This window comes from Musa acuminata, chromosome BXJ2-1 (genome assembly GCF_036884655.1).
Source record: "Musa acuminata AAA Group cultivar baxijiao chromosome BXJ2-1, Cavendish_Baxijiao_AAA, whole genome shotgun sequence".
Classification (NCBI taxonomy): Eukaryota; Viridiplantae; Streptophyta; class Magnoliopsida; order Zingiberales; family Musaceae; genus Musa; species Musa acuminata.
In genome coordinates this window covers 38806189-38818569 of record NC_088338.1, presented here as the reverse complement: position 1 = coordinate 38818569, position 12381 = coordinate 38806189, and the positions used below count along the sequence as shown (strand labels likewise).

The 12381-nt window shown below is 34.9% G+C and overlaps 1 protein-coding gene across 2 annotated transcripts; it reads left to right on the top strand.

Annotated features, from left to right (window-relative positions):
- The first annotated feature begins 5696 nt into the window (after positions 1-5696).
- Positions 5697-11282, top strand: LOC135599178 (vacuolar-processing enzyme-like). Of its 2 annotated transcripts, none has more exons than XM_065094011.1 (9): positions 5697-5923; positions 7475-7639; positions 7716-7872; positions 8226-8311; positions 8391-8590; positions 9262-9310; positions 9402-9617; positions 9795-10001; positions 10109-10362. In XM_065094011.1, exons 1-9 carry the CDS (start codon positions 5744-5746, stop codon positions 10133-10135), a joined length of 1287 nt encoding a protein of 428 aa, XP_064950083.1. In that variant the 5' UTR covers positions 5697-5743; the 3' UTR covers positions 10136-10362. The 2 variants fall into 2 exon arrangements, with proteins under 2 accessions (XP_064950083.1, XP_064950082.1); XM_065094010.1 differs by lacking the exon at positions 10109-10362 and adding an exon at positions 10816-11282 and having other exon boundaries at positions 5698-5923.
- The last annotated feature ends 1099 nt before the right edge of the window (positions 11283-12381 follow it).

Below are 12381 nucleotides of genomic sequence, written 5' to 3'. Positions count from 1 at the left end.
CACACTGATATGTTTCTTGATACCTTTAGGAAGCTAGAGTTTAGATGTAGTGTTTGTTTAATATCTTGCCCATCGTATCTGCATGTGTTCATTCCGCAGACGAGAGTTGATTCTTTTTCATCAAGATGAAAAGCTTTTTGCTGCTATTTCATGTCGAATAGAACTAATTAGCTTTCAGGAGGGCCATGTATTTTTTGTAGGATTCTTCGTAACTAGAAATTATATATATATATATATATATATATATATATATATATATATATATATATATATATATATATAAAACAAATATGGATAAATTATCTGGATTCATACAAGTTTATGCATTCTATGATTTAGCAAACCAATGTGGCTCATTTTGACTAGGTTTTATACATGTTTTTTCATATAGAAATGTAAAGAATTATTAGTTGACAAATCTAAATATGCTTTTATTTTTTCCTCGAAAAGTGAGATTCAAATGCTTATATCACCGGTCTTTAATATCCCTTATAAAATGCCTGTTTCCTTTCGTTACCGTCCAGATATTAAAAATATCAGATCACATCATACAAATTGGCCTCTATTATTCATAACTGAGAATGCTAATAATTTTGATTCAATGTATAAAAAAGCCACGATTATCTACCTTAACATGTGGCATTCTCGAGCTCAATTGAGATTTTTACTACCTCATTGTTTTTCTTTGAGGATAGGATATAAGTTTTAGAGATATAAATCATATCATGTCTCATCTAAAAATTAGGTTGTGGGATGCAATGATGTTGATAAAAGATTTAAGATGATATCCAACTAGAGGGTCCATCTTCTCTTCAAGCTATACTTATGAAATAGTATTAGGTTTAATAGATGCAACAACTTAACCTACTAACTTAACCTCCCCCACACCTCTCCAACTAGTGTGTCTCATCCACTAACTTAACCTACTAGATGCAAGAATATTAATAGAAAAAATGCTTAGGGCATACATAAGTTGTTATTAATAGAAAAAAATACTTAGGACATACGTAAGTTATTATTAATAGAAAAAACACTTAGGACATACGTAAGTTGTCATTGTAGAAGTTTGTGTAAGCATAACAACTGTTATACGCTATATGTAATATAGAAAAAGTTTTATACTAAGATTGAAATCAAATAATATTATATCAGTTTTACGATGTATACCTTTTGATGTCATCTGAAAAAAAATCTCTGTGTGATCTGCAAAGACATCGTTTTCAGATCCAAAATCACTTAGATTGATAGTTCAAGAAAGTTGAGAAAAAAAACTGTAATACGTTTAGTCTTTAGAGGTTATGCCTATTTATAGATGAGAACAAAATGTTTAGAATAAGTTATTAGGAAAGTTCCTCTCATCAAGAACATCCCCTAATAAATCTTATTATAATATAATTTTTTTTTATTGATTATCATCAAAATCTAATTAATTCTATTATATATCTTATCCGATTATAAAGGATCATATAATTTAACAGTTTAGTGATAAAAGGAAACCTTCTTCGAACATTTACCCAGCTGTTCTTTCGTTTACATCTTCGTAGCTGTTTCAGCGGATGCCAAACGATGGCTTTGTAACATAGGTTGCTTGACGAGGCCAATAAGACATCAAACCAATGAAAAGATAAAAGACTTTTTGAAAATATTTTGGTGCATGCCTCGGTGATAGCAGCTGAAGCGTGCAAGGGATGTCTATCTAAGAAGAAGAAAGCTCATGTGAAGCGGCACTGTATAATGTCCAATCATTCATATCGATCATTCATGAGCTTCACATCATACCGTTAAGCTTCACTGTATGAATACTCTCTCTACTATTCATGTCCGGTTCTGTATAACGTCCAATCGGTCTCCCTAATAGTAGATAGAGAGAGAGAGAGAGAGTCTTCTCAGTCTCTACCCTTTGTGTTGGTTGGTTGTTGCCTCTCTTGTCTGACCTTCATCTAAGAGTTCAATAGGCAATGTAAAGCCTAAAAGTTGGTATGTACAAGGATCAACACGGTAACAAAATGGTTAAACGAAGATTCCATAATATTCCTCACGCTTCACACTGCTCAAGATTAAATCTAACTTTCATCTAAAACTTAGTGGGATGATCGACAAAGATAATACAAAGACCATTCTCAATCATCCAGAGAGATTTACAGTAAAATCATTACTCGAGGAGATTTTAGAGCTTTTATTGTTATTATTTTGTGATTGTTGTTTGAATTTTAGATAAAAAAAATTCTGAGATTTATATATTTATTATTTTTATAATAAATTTTTTGTTTTTTACTCTTCATGTTAGAGGGATTTTTTATTTAAATCTTGATGTCATATTTAATTATAATCTTTATTTAATTTTGCTGTATATTACGATCTACTCATATTTATTCTCAATCATCTTGATGTCATATTTAATTATTTAAATCTTCACATTCGAAGGGTTTTCTATGTAAATCTTGATGTCCTATTTGATTGTGATTTTTATTTAATTTCATTATATGTTATGACCTACTTATATTTGTTCGTATGCAAAGTTTTTTTTTTTTTTTTTTTCATCATGATCCTCATAATTAAGAGAAAAAAATTGATTTTTATTTTTTATTTTTCTTTTAAATGTGGTTCCTATCTTATTAGAATTTGTTGATGTGATGAATGACCAAATCCATCTCCATGCAGAGTTCCTTCATGCGGTGGTAATGACTATTATTATACACAATGATAGAACTCAAAAAGTTGTTCCTGTGTTATTCACCTAATCAATGTTGTTCTTACTAACTCATTAGCAATGATGATTGGTGAGACTTGGTGGATGGCATTTTACATTTTGTCTACTTAACAGCAATCCTTCGTCCCCAAGTGACTATGGATTTGACAGCAATCAATAATTTGATGTGAGATGTGCCCAGGTTGGTTCACCGTCCAAGCAAGGTCTAAATACTAAAACAAGTTGCTGGTTAAAATGTCTACACCATTCTGGATTGCAGCCTCTTAAGATATAATTCTAAGTAGCAATCAGTAGTTGCGTATACAACACAATATTCCACCTAAAATGTCTAACCCCACTCTACCTGATGCTGAAACTTTGTTTCCTCCTCATAATGATCAAAGTTGGGGAGGAAAAAAAATAAAAAATAAATATATATATATATATATATATATATATATATATATATATATATATATATATATATATATATATATATATATATATATATATAATTGGACGTGTGTTCCCTACTTTTGGTTCCATCCGAGTTGAAAAGTTACGGTGAATGAGGCTTTCATCGATATGAGATGTAAAAGGATTGATGTTCTCATCATTGATCCATTAATTTACAAGGAAACCTATTCGTGTTGAGAAGTGACGGAAGATTATCCTCTATTCTGTTGAGAGAAATCCTTTCTCCTAATTTGTATAAATAGGAGAGGGAACATGTTAATATATTGAAGCATTTTCATTTCTTCAATAAAGTTTCTTCAATAATTATTTTTATCTTCTATTCTTTTCTTCATATTGAAGAGTTGATCAATCGTATTTGACTCATAACTTAATGAGCTTTAAGCCTTTTGGAGTATGATAATATCTGATTTAATCTTGATCTATTTCACCCAAACTTAAATAGAAAAATAATTCCATCGATTCATCACATTTATGAGACAATCTATTATGCCTTCAATGGTGTCTAAATCACCTCAATGACGGGAGCTGCGTGCGTGCACTCAATCCGAAATGAATCTGGATCTCTGGGGGTCCCACGGATTTGGAATCTATCCATAGCACCACATCCAATTGTTTGTTCGATTCGGATCCTTTTCTTTACCCACTACTTTGGAATCTTGATTGACCATGGTTTGACTTCTAGTGAAAAACGTAGCATATAATAAATATGCATATATATTTATTTTTGTCAAGAAAATCCATCAATTTTTGCCTGAGGAAAATATTATTCTTTTTTTTAAATTCATCGATGACGTACATAATACTATTTTACGTATTAATGAAACATATTATAGCAGGAATTTATTTACAAGTCTTTAGTTTTTCCTTTTTCGTGGGAGGAGAGAGGGAAATAATAAAAATTGAGGTATAAGTAAGATATAAAGTGGGAAGGAAAAAACAGATAAAAATGACTTAGAAAAAGAAAAAAAAGTGTAATTATGCATCGTTTGATCATAATATTGAGATTTATTTCCAGCAAGTTTAGTGTTAGACTCATATTGCTTTATTTATGATTCTAGTGGATAAATTACAACAATACGTAGAACAAAAGTTTTTTTTTCCCTATTAAAACCTGCTTAAAATTTTCTTGGAAAAGCTAATAATCATGAAAAAAAAAATCATCACATATTCCCATTACTATTCTATTATTCTTGTATCCTATTATGAACTAGAGTTGTTTCATTATTAAATTATATAGTCTTATTTAATTAGGTAAGATATATTATAAATATAATTGGATTTCTTATGAGATAATTTTGATGAGAGGAACTATTAAATTATACGGTCTTATTTACTTACGAACTATCTTAATAACTTATTTTAGACCCTTTGCTCTCGCCTATCAATAGATAGGACCTCTATGACCTAAAGAGACACATCTTGAGAAATTAAAGTTTTTCTTTTAATCTCCCTAATTCATCAATCTAAGTGGTCCTGTGAAAAGAGAAGAAGAAAGGAAAATAAATTTCTAATTCTTCTTGCATATTGATATCTTAGATCCGACAATGGTGCGCTAGTAAATAAGATAAAGTTTATTTTTCTGAACAACAATAAAAGGTACGTATCGTCATATTGTTAGATTTAATTTTATTTGATTTTAATTTTGACATAATTTTTTTTTCGCATTACAGATAACATATGATTATAGATTTGATGCTAACATCAACATCTTTCTACCGTTGATACATATTTTTCTTTTCATTTTTGGTTGATGAAGCATGTGGACTTTCCAATGGTTTGTTCTTTCACGGACGAAGGCTTTAGAAGATGAATGAAGTAGGTTATCCAGTTGAAGAAGTTATCACAAGCGACGTTGCTTGTCCACGAAGGCTGTCTCGACCTTCAATTCAGGAATGATGCGTATGACCTTGTCTTCTCGTTACAGGCAACTCGCTGCCATTAGATCAAACGGGGAACAAAATGCAGCAGCTAGTTGACACATGAGAGACTTCTTGTTACGCACTCTATCTTTCTTACTTGGTGCTCAAGTTGGGAGTCGTCTTCTTCCTGCTGCTGCATCGAGTGGATGAACACTGAAGTGAAGTGGCTACTCCATCCATGGTGGCTGAGCTCACAGAATTAGATTATTCCCAACTTGGCATATGAGTTCCACAACATGTCATTTCAGCTCCCGATACTGTCGTCTTTCTTTTCTTTTTTTCTCACTGAATAATGTCATTTCAGTTCCATAACATGTAATAAACTATATATGCATTCTTGTCGTAAATACTTGACACTAAAAAGGCGAAATAAAATAAACGAATAAAATACATAAAATCAATAGTGGAGTACGTATGATACCTGTGTTTTTTTAGTTTATTTTTCTGGGCCCCAGCGGTCTACTTTATTGTCTCGTGGGTCCCACGTCCAATGCTCCGATCAGATCCGATCCCGTCCCGTCCTGAACCGTTCCGATTAGTCCATCAGGAACAGCACGAACTGCAAAGCACGTGCCACGTTCCAGTCTAGGCCTATAAGAACTCCACCACCACCCCCTTACAGTTCGGTGCGATCCCGCGACCGACCCGAGACGTCACTATGCGCCGATCCCCTGCCGCCTCCCTCCTCCCCCTCCTCCTCCTCCGGCTGCTGCTGCTCGCCCACGCCATCCGCAACCCCATCCGTCTCCCGTCCGATCGCCCCGCCGACGACGCGGTGGGCGCCAAGTGGGCCGTCCTCATCGCCGGATCCCGCGGCTTCTACAACTACCGCCATCAGGTGTATATAGCGCCGCCGCTATTATCCTTCCTCCTCCCTCTCTTCTTTCTTTCTTGTGCTTGGTGCCCGACTTCATTTCTTCCTCTTCTTTTCTTTTATTTCTTGCCATATTTCCTTCTTTCCATCTTCGATTTGGTTTGTAGTATTTTTCTTCTTTAATAGCGAAGTGGTTTTTACGATGTTAATCACAAAGGTAACTCTTCCAATTTTCTTTTATATCTGTTTCTTTAATTGCAATTTTTTGTAATTGAATTTAAAGTGGTAACAGATATATCAATTTTTATTTAGACACCGATTTCGCGATCAAATTTATTACTTTCTCCTAATATTTTTAGATTGATAGGAATATTTGTTGAACAAGTACTTGGGAGTTTGACCGAGTGGTAGTTGACAAGGGGGCGCATGATACGTCTTCCGTTGTAACATGCCGTCATGTTGTTACTCTCATTGGGTTGCTCACTAATTTATTTGCTTCGTTTTGGTCCCCTCTCGCTTGTCGTTTTCCCTGCAGCATGTTGTAAAAAGCTCCGATCGACTGTTTGAATCCCAAGCCATATCAATTTTTTCTTGTAAATTTCTAAATTCATCGAGGTTTTTTTTTTTTTTTTTGGGAGAATTGGCAACAGGTTGGATGCAGGAATCTTGGATCTATTGCTTGTGCGTGTTAGGTGACAAGGGGAAGAGTAGGTATTGGTTGGAAGTGCTTGGTGTTGGTATTTTCGGCAGTCCTTTTCATTTCCCTTTTGGACTTACTGTATTTGTAGGTTATCGGTCGACCATCAATGGGACTTATTGTGTGAGAGAGGAAAGGTTCTCCTTGGAAGTACTTGCTAATGTTTGTCCTTTTTTATGAAATCTTTAATATTTGTCAAAGCCCTAAGGCATCCACAACATGTAATTTCTTCATCATTTTATGCCCAAAGATTGGTTTTTATCCTGTAATCTAGTGATTGACTGCCTACATGGTTCTTATGGTTGTCTTCAGCTTTTACTTGCTCATGTTCAAGAAAATTGTCTGTTTCCTGAGTGTCATCACTTGTACTTCCAAACTTCTTTTGCTGCCATATGACTGACGTAATCCTTTATATTTTTTTCGATCTTTCCTTTTTTTTTTCTGGGATCAGATTTACATACCTGGCTTAGAGGTGTACGTAGTTATATGGCAGTTGTACTGGTTTAGTGTTAATTTATTCTTTTTTTTTCCTATGTGAGCTGCTTTAGGTGACATGAGATTGCATGTTAACTTTTTTCTGCCAGTTAACATACTAAAATAGTTTTCTTGATCATGAAGCCTGAATTAGTGGTGATGATTTTTTTATATTAAAATTTAATGGTCTTTTCTTTTCTTTTCTATTATGCAATTTCACTTTAACTTTGGCCTTGTGACTTTTTGGACCTTGATCGTGGTAGAGAAAGTTCCTTTCCAAAAAGTATTTTTTTATTCTGAAATTTGAAGAAATTTTTATAGGAAAAACTCATTTCTGTATCTTGGTTCAGTTTTTAGGTTTGTTTGCATGTATTCTAACACTTCTCATTAAAAACATGAATCAGGCAGATATTTGTCATGCTTATCAAATTATGAAGAATGGTGGACTGAAAGATGAGAACATTATCATTTTCATGTATGATGACATTGCAAAACATGTGGAAAATCCTAGACCTGGGATCATAATCAATCACCCAGAGGGTGGGGATGTTTATGCTGGAGTTCCAAAGGTTTTCATTCCACCATAGTTTATTTATTGTGTCCGTCATCTGTGATTCTCTGTCTCAGCCTGGGAACAACTTGCAGGATTATGTAGGAGATGATGTCAATGTGAACAACTTCTTTGCTGTACTCCTTGGAAATAGAACTGCTTTAACTGGAGGAAGTGGGAAGGTAGTAGATAGTGGTCCAAATGATCATATCTTCATATTCTACTCTGATCATGGTGGACCTGGAGTTCTTGGTTAGTCGTTTCCACTAGCTATTATCATGCCATTACGAATTTAAATATTACAAGATCTCTATTTTTTTCTTTTTCCCTGCTTGCATGCTCTGAAGGAAATCATATTTTCTGCCTGTCAAGAAGTTTGACTTTTATCAATAGTCAGGCTTTTAATGGCTGTCAAATCCTTGCATCATTTCTAAGCAAAGGTCATCCCTATGCAACTTACGCCGTCTCATTTAACTGGAGGACATCGTTAAACAATATCATGGGGAAACAACTATTCAACATTCCTTGTTATGCATGTTAACAGAAACTGCAATGTTTGAATGCAGACTGATCTTTTATTTTTATCCTGTCCTGAAACTTTACAGGGATGCCCACCTTTCCTTACCTTTATGCTGATGATTTGATTGATGTGTTAAAGAAAAAGCATGCGTCTGGAACTTATAGAAGCATGGTAACATCTATTCACACCACATGGTTGCATAGGATTATCTAGATTGAAAATCTTTTTTTTTTTTGGTTTACTGTTTCAGGTATTTTATCTCGAAGCTTGTGAATCTGGGAGCATTTTTGAGGGTCTTCTCCCTGAAGACATAAATATATATGCAACCACAGCATCAAATGCTTATGAGAGTAGTTGGGGAACTTACTGCCCGGGACAGCACCCTAGCCCTCCCCCAGAGTTCTATACCTGTCTGGGGGATTTGTACAGTGTTGCTTGGATGGAGGACAGGTAAATGACGCATTTCTTCTAAATGAAATTTGGTCCATATTTTTCTATTGTTAGACCATGAATAGTTTGCCTTTGCAAAACAAAAATTCACAACCATTCCTTGTATAATCTTATCTGAAACGTAGAGTTTGATTGACGCTTAGAGGGTTATGCCCCCTTGCTTTTCAAGTAAAAAAAATAAAATCATAGAACATTTTTTTCTCGAGATCTAGAAATTATGAACGGTTTTAGTGACATTTATTTGTCAATATATTGACAATCTTTTTTATTTTTTTTTGAAATTAATACTTTGTAGTTGATATCTTTCTTTAGATATATGCTTCTTTTAGTAGTATTGAGCATGAAGCTTTTTCATCTGTCTTTTCTCCATTTGACATTAACACAAATCACTTTCATTGTGGCAGTAATGTGAATTAAAGGAAAACTGTGGTTGTAGTACATACTTAAGAAACATGATTGTGATAGGAGCTAACAAAGATGTAACATTTAGTCATGTTGTAACCAATATCGAACAGAGGAATGATCCGTATTTTGTCCATGTTTAATATAGATTCTTTTGAATTAAAGAAGAAATTTTGGTTTGGTTTGATTAATACAGCTTTCTTATCTCTTGCATTATTTTGGTTGTCTATCATAAGTTCTAAGCTAACCGGTGCTTTTGCATGTAACAGTGATAAACACAATTTGAGGACTGAAACATTGAAGCAGCAATATCAGCTGGTGAGCACTTGAGATTATGGTTTCCTTATTTCTTGTCACCTGTTTAAATGGGCATTTGGGTCTAATAAACTCATTCTATTGGTGTTTTTAGGTAAAGACCAGAACTGCTGTTAACGATACGTATTTGTTTGGTTCACATGTCATGGAATATGGGGAACTCGAACTCAACATGCAAAACCTTTTCTTGTATGTGGGTTCAAATCCTGCCAATGAAAATGCCACTTTCATTGATGATAACTCATTATCATCATTTTCTAACGCTGCTGTTAATCAACGGGATGCAGATTTAATATATTTCTGGCATAAGGTTGGCATCTTCCTTACTCTGTAGTTTGCTTTGCTTGTTCTGTTCATTCTTCTCATGCTTTCTGATCCCTAAATGCAGTACATGGTTCTGGCATTACCTAGTGCAACTTTGTGTTTTTACTTCTTTCAATTGCTTCATCTGTTGTTTCAGACTGACACTTTACCTTTCTTATTGAAGTATCAAAAGGCACGTGAAGGCTCTTCTCATAAACGTAACGCTCAGAAGGAACTTCTCGAAGTAATATCACATCGGTTGCATATAGACAATAGTATAGAATTCATCGGGAAGTTGTTGTTCGGTTCTAAGCAAGGGTCAGAAGTGCTGAAAACTGTTCGCCCTGCAGGCCAGCCTTTAGTGGATGATTGGTCCTGCCTCAAATCGATGGTGAGTATATTGATCAACATGATTTTTAACAATTTCAAAATTGTCTTCTGTTAGCATGCCTATGAGTCCTTCCCAAGTAGTATCTTATGCTTCACCTTTGATGGCAGACAACTTGGCCTGTCATTCTTGCATAGGATGCTAACAACCAGGGAGTTTCCAAACACTATCATATCTTGATGGGGATTCTCATTAATGTTAAAGTAACTGTAACTGTATGGGGGCCTTTAAGCATGTTCCTTTCGACTTGATACAAGAAAAAAGACCCTTAAGGATGTAATTATGGATGAACAGAATGAATTATGAATGTAATTATGGCTATTTAAGGCAGTCATAAATCAAGATTGAAATACCAGTTTTGGTTTCTGGCTCATGTTTGCCATGATAACAAGATCGGATTGTGAAACTTGTCCTAGTTCGTTTGTGGCTGCTTTTGTAGCAATACCTTTCTATCATATTGATGTTTCAGATCTTGTCATCATGCAATTGAGTCTATTTTCAAGCATTTTCTTGTCGGTACCAATTTGGTTGGACATGGCACAATTTTTTATCTAAGTGAAGACTTCTGCTTTATAATTTATTGGCGAATAAATAGGTGTATTATTTCCAGTTCTTTTGGATAAAAATATATGAAGGTACAATCTACAGATCCATGATTTGCAAGACCAGTTGTACTCAATTTCATTCTTGAGGAACTTCAACAACGAAACTTGTGTTAGATAACCTATAACCTATGGAATATGTGGGAAATTCTTTGGTTTTTGTTCCTTTGAATTTTATAAAGCTGTGATGTCTTTTTTTTTTTTTCTCTTTCCAGGTGAGGACTTTTGAAGCACGCTGTGGATCTCTATCTCAGTATGGGATGAAACATATGCGGTCTCTAGCAAACATCTGCAATGCGGGTATCAGCAAGGAGATGATGGCTGAGGTGTCTGCTGAAGCTTGCATTAGCATTCCTGCCGGTCAGTGGAGTTCTCTCCATAAGGGTTTCAGTGCCTGAGGTGACAATGAAAGACGGCCAGTAGTATGTTACTGATTGTGCATAGTATACAATGAAGTTGCTTGGATATCTTCTCCTGCAATGTGAATATATCGCTGAAAGGCTGGAGAAATTTGCATCCGTTTGTGTCACTTACTTAGTCCATGGATTATTGTAGAAAATTCGTGCCTGATACTTGAGACTAAGGCTGAGCTCATGAGTGGCTCTTTGTTAGTAGTCTGTGTTATCGTTGGGCATCCATAATGAGCTATTGTGCAATTAAACTGCTGTTTCCTTGTGTCCAATGCATATGGGGGTGAAAGTGAAGACGTGACAAAAAATTCTGGCTTGTATATAATTAAATATACAAGTATATGAATTGTACTACAATTATATTTAACAATTATATACAATTATATACTGGCTTGTATATAATTGTAGTACAAGTATATAATTAAATAAAATGTTATTTTATATGAAATTCTGAATTGTCATCGGTATGTTCAATTTGTTACGATTTCTCAAGAACTTATGCTGGCACCATTGGTACGTGCAATTAGCTTGCTCCTATAGATTTGGTCTAGAACTCAGCATTAACTCGGCACATTATTTATTGTAGATATATTGTTCTTTGTGTTAGGATTAAGACGGCACTAAGAGAAGGGCGTGGGGGGTGAATTGGTGCGTACGTAAAACTTACGTCGAGTTGAAAATCTTCGTACGATAAAATCGTATCAAGGAGTGTTTAACTTTGAAAACGTTCATACGAGTGTGCAGTTAAAGTAACGAGAAAGTAAAACAGTTTACAATAAAGGTAAATAGTAAAACATAAATGTAAACCGATTTATAGTGGTTTGGTCATTGTGACCTACGTCCACTCCCGATTCTGCTTCACTCGAGGCTACCGACTTTTCACCATCGATCTTCTTTCCAATGGGCGAAAATCAACTACCATTACACTCTTTCTTCTTTTTGCAAGTTCAGGAGAGAACCTTTACACCCCTGTTTTACAAGTGTTCCCTCACACATCTCCCTTAGGACTGTCACTAAGCTCTTGGAGGAGGGACTCTATACTTAAAAGAGTTTTACAATCTTGGAATCATAGAGTTTTTGCTCTCTTTTTGTATCTATTGCAAGCAGAAATTTGTGAGGTATTTATAGACCCCAAATGGCTTCAAAACTTGGAGCCAAAATTTAAATCCTCGAGTTTTTGGGGTATAGACGACACCATCGCTTGCACTGGGTGGTACCATCACCTCCCAATTTGACATTGAGTGGTACCACTGCTTGGTAGCATGGAAAAGTGTGCTATTGACTTTTACAACTCATGGGTGGTTCCACATAATCTTGGGTGATCGAATGGGCCTTCTACTTGGCCCAAAATAGTTGCAACTCAGGCCCAAT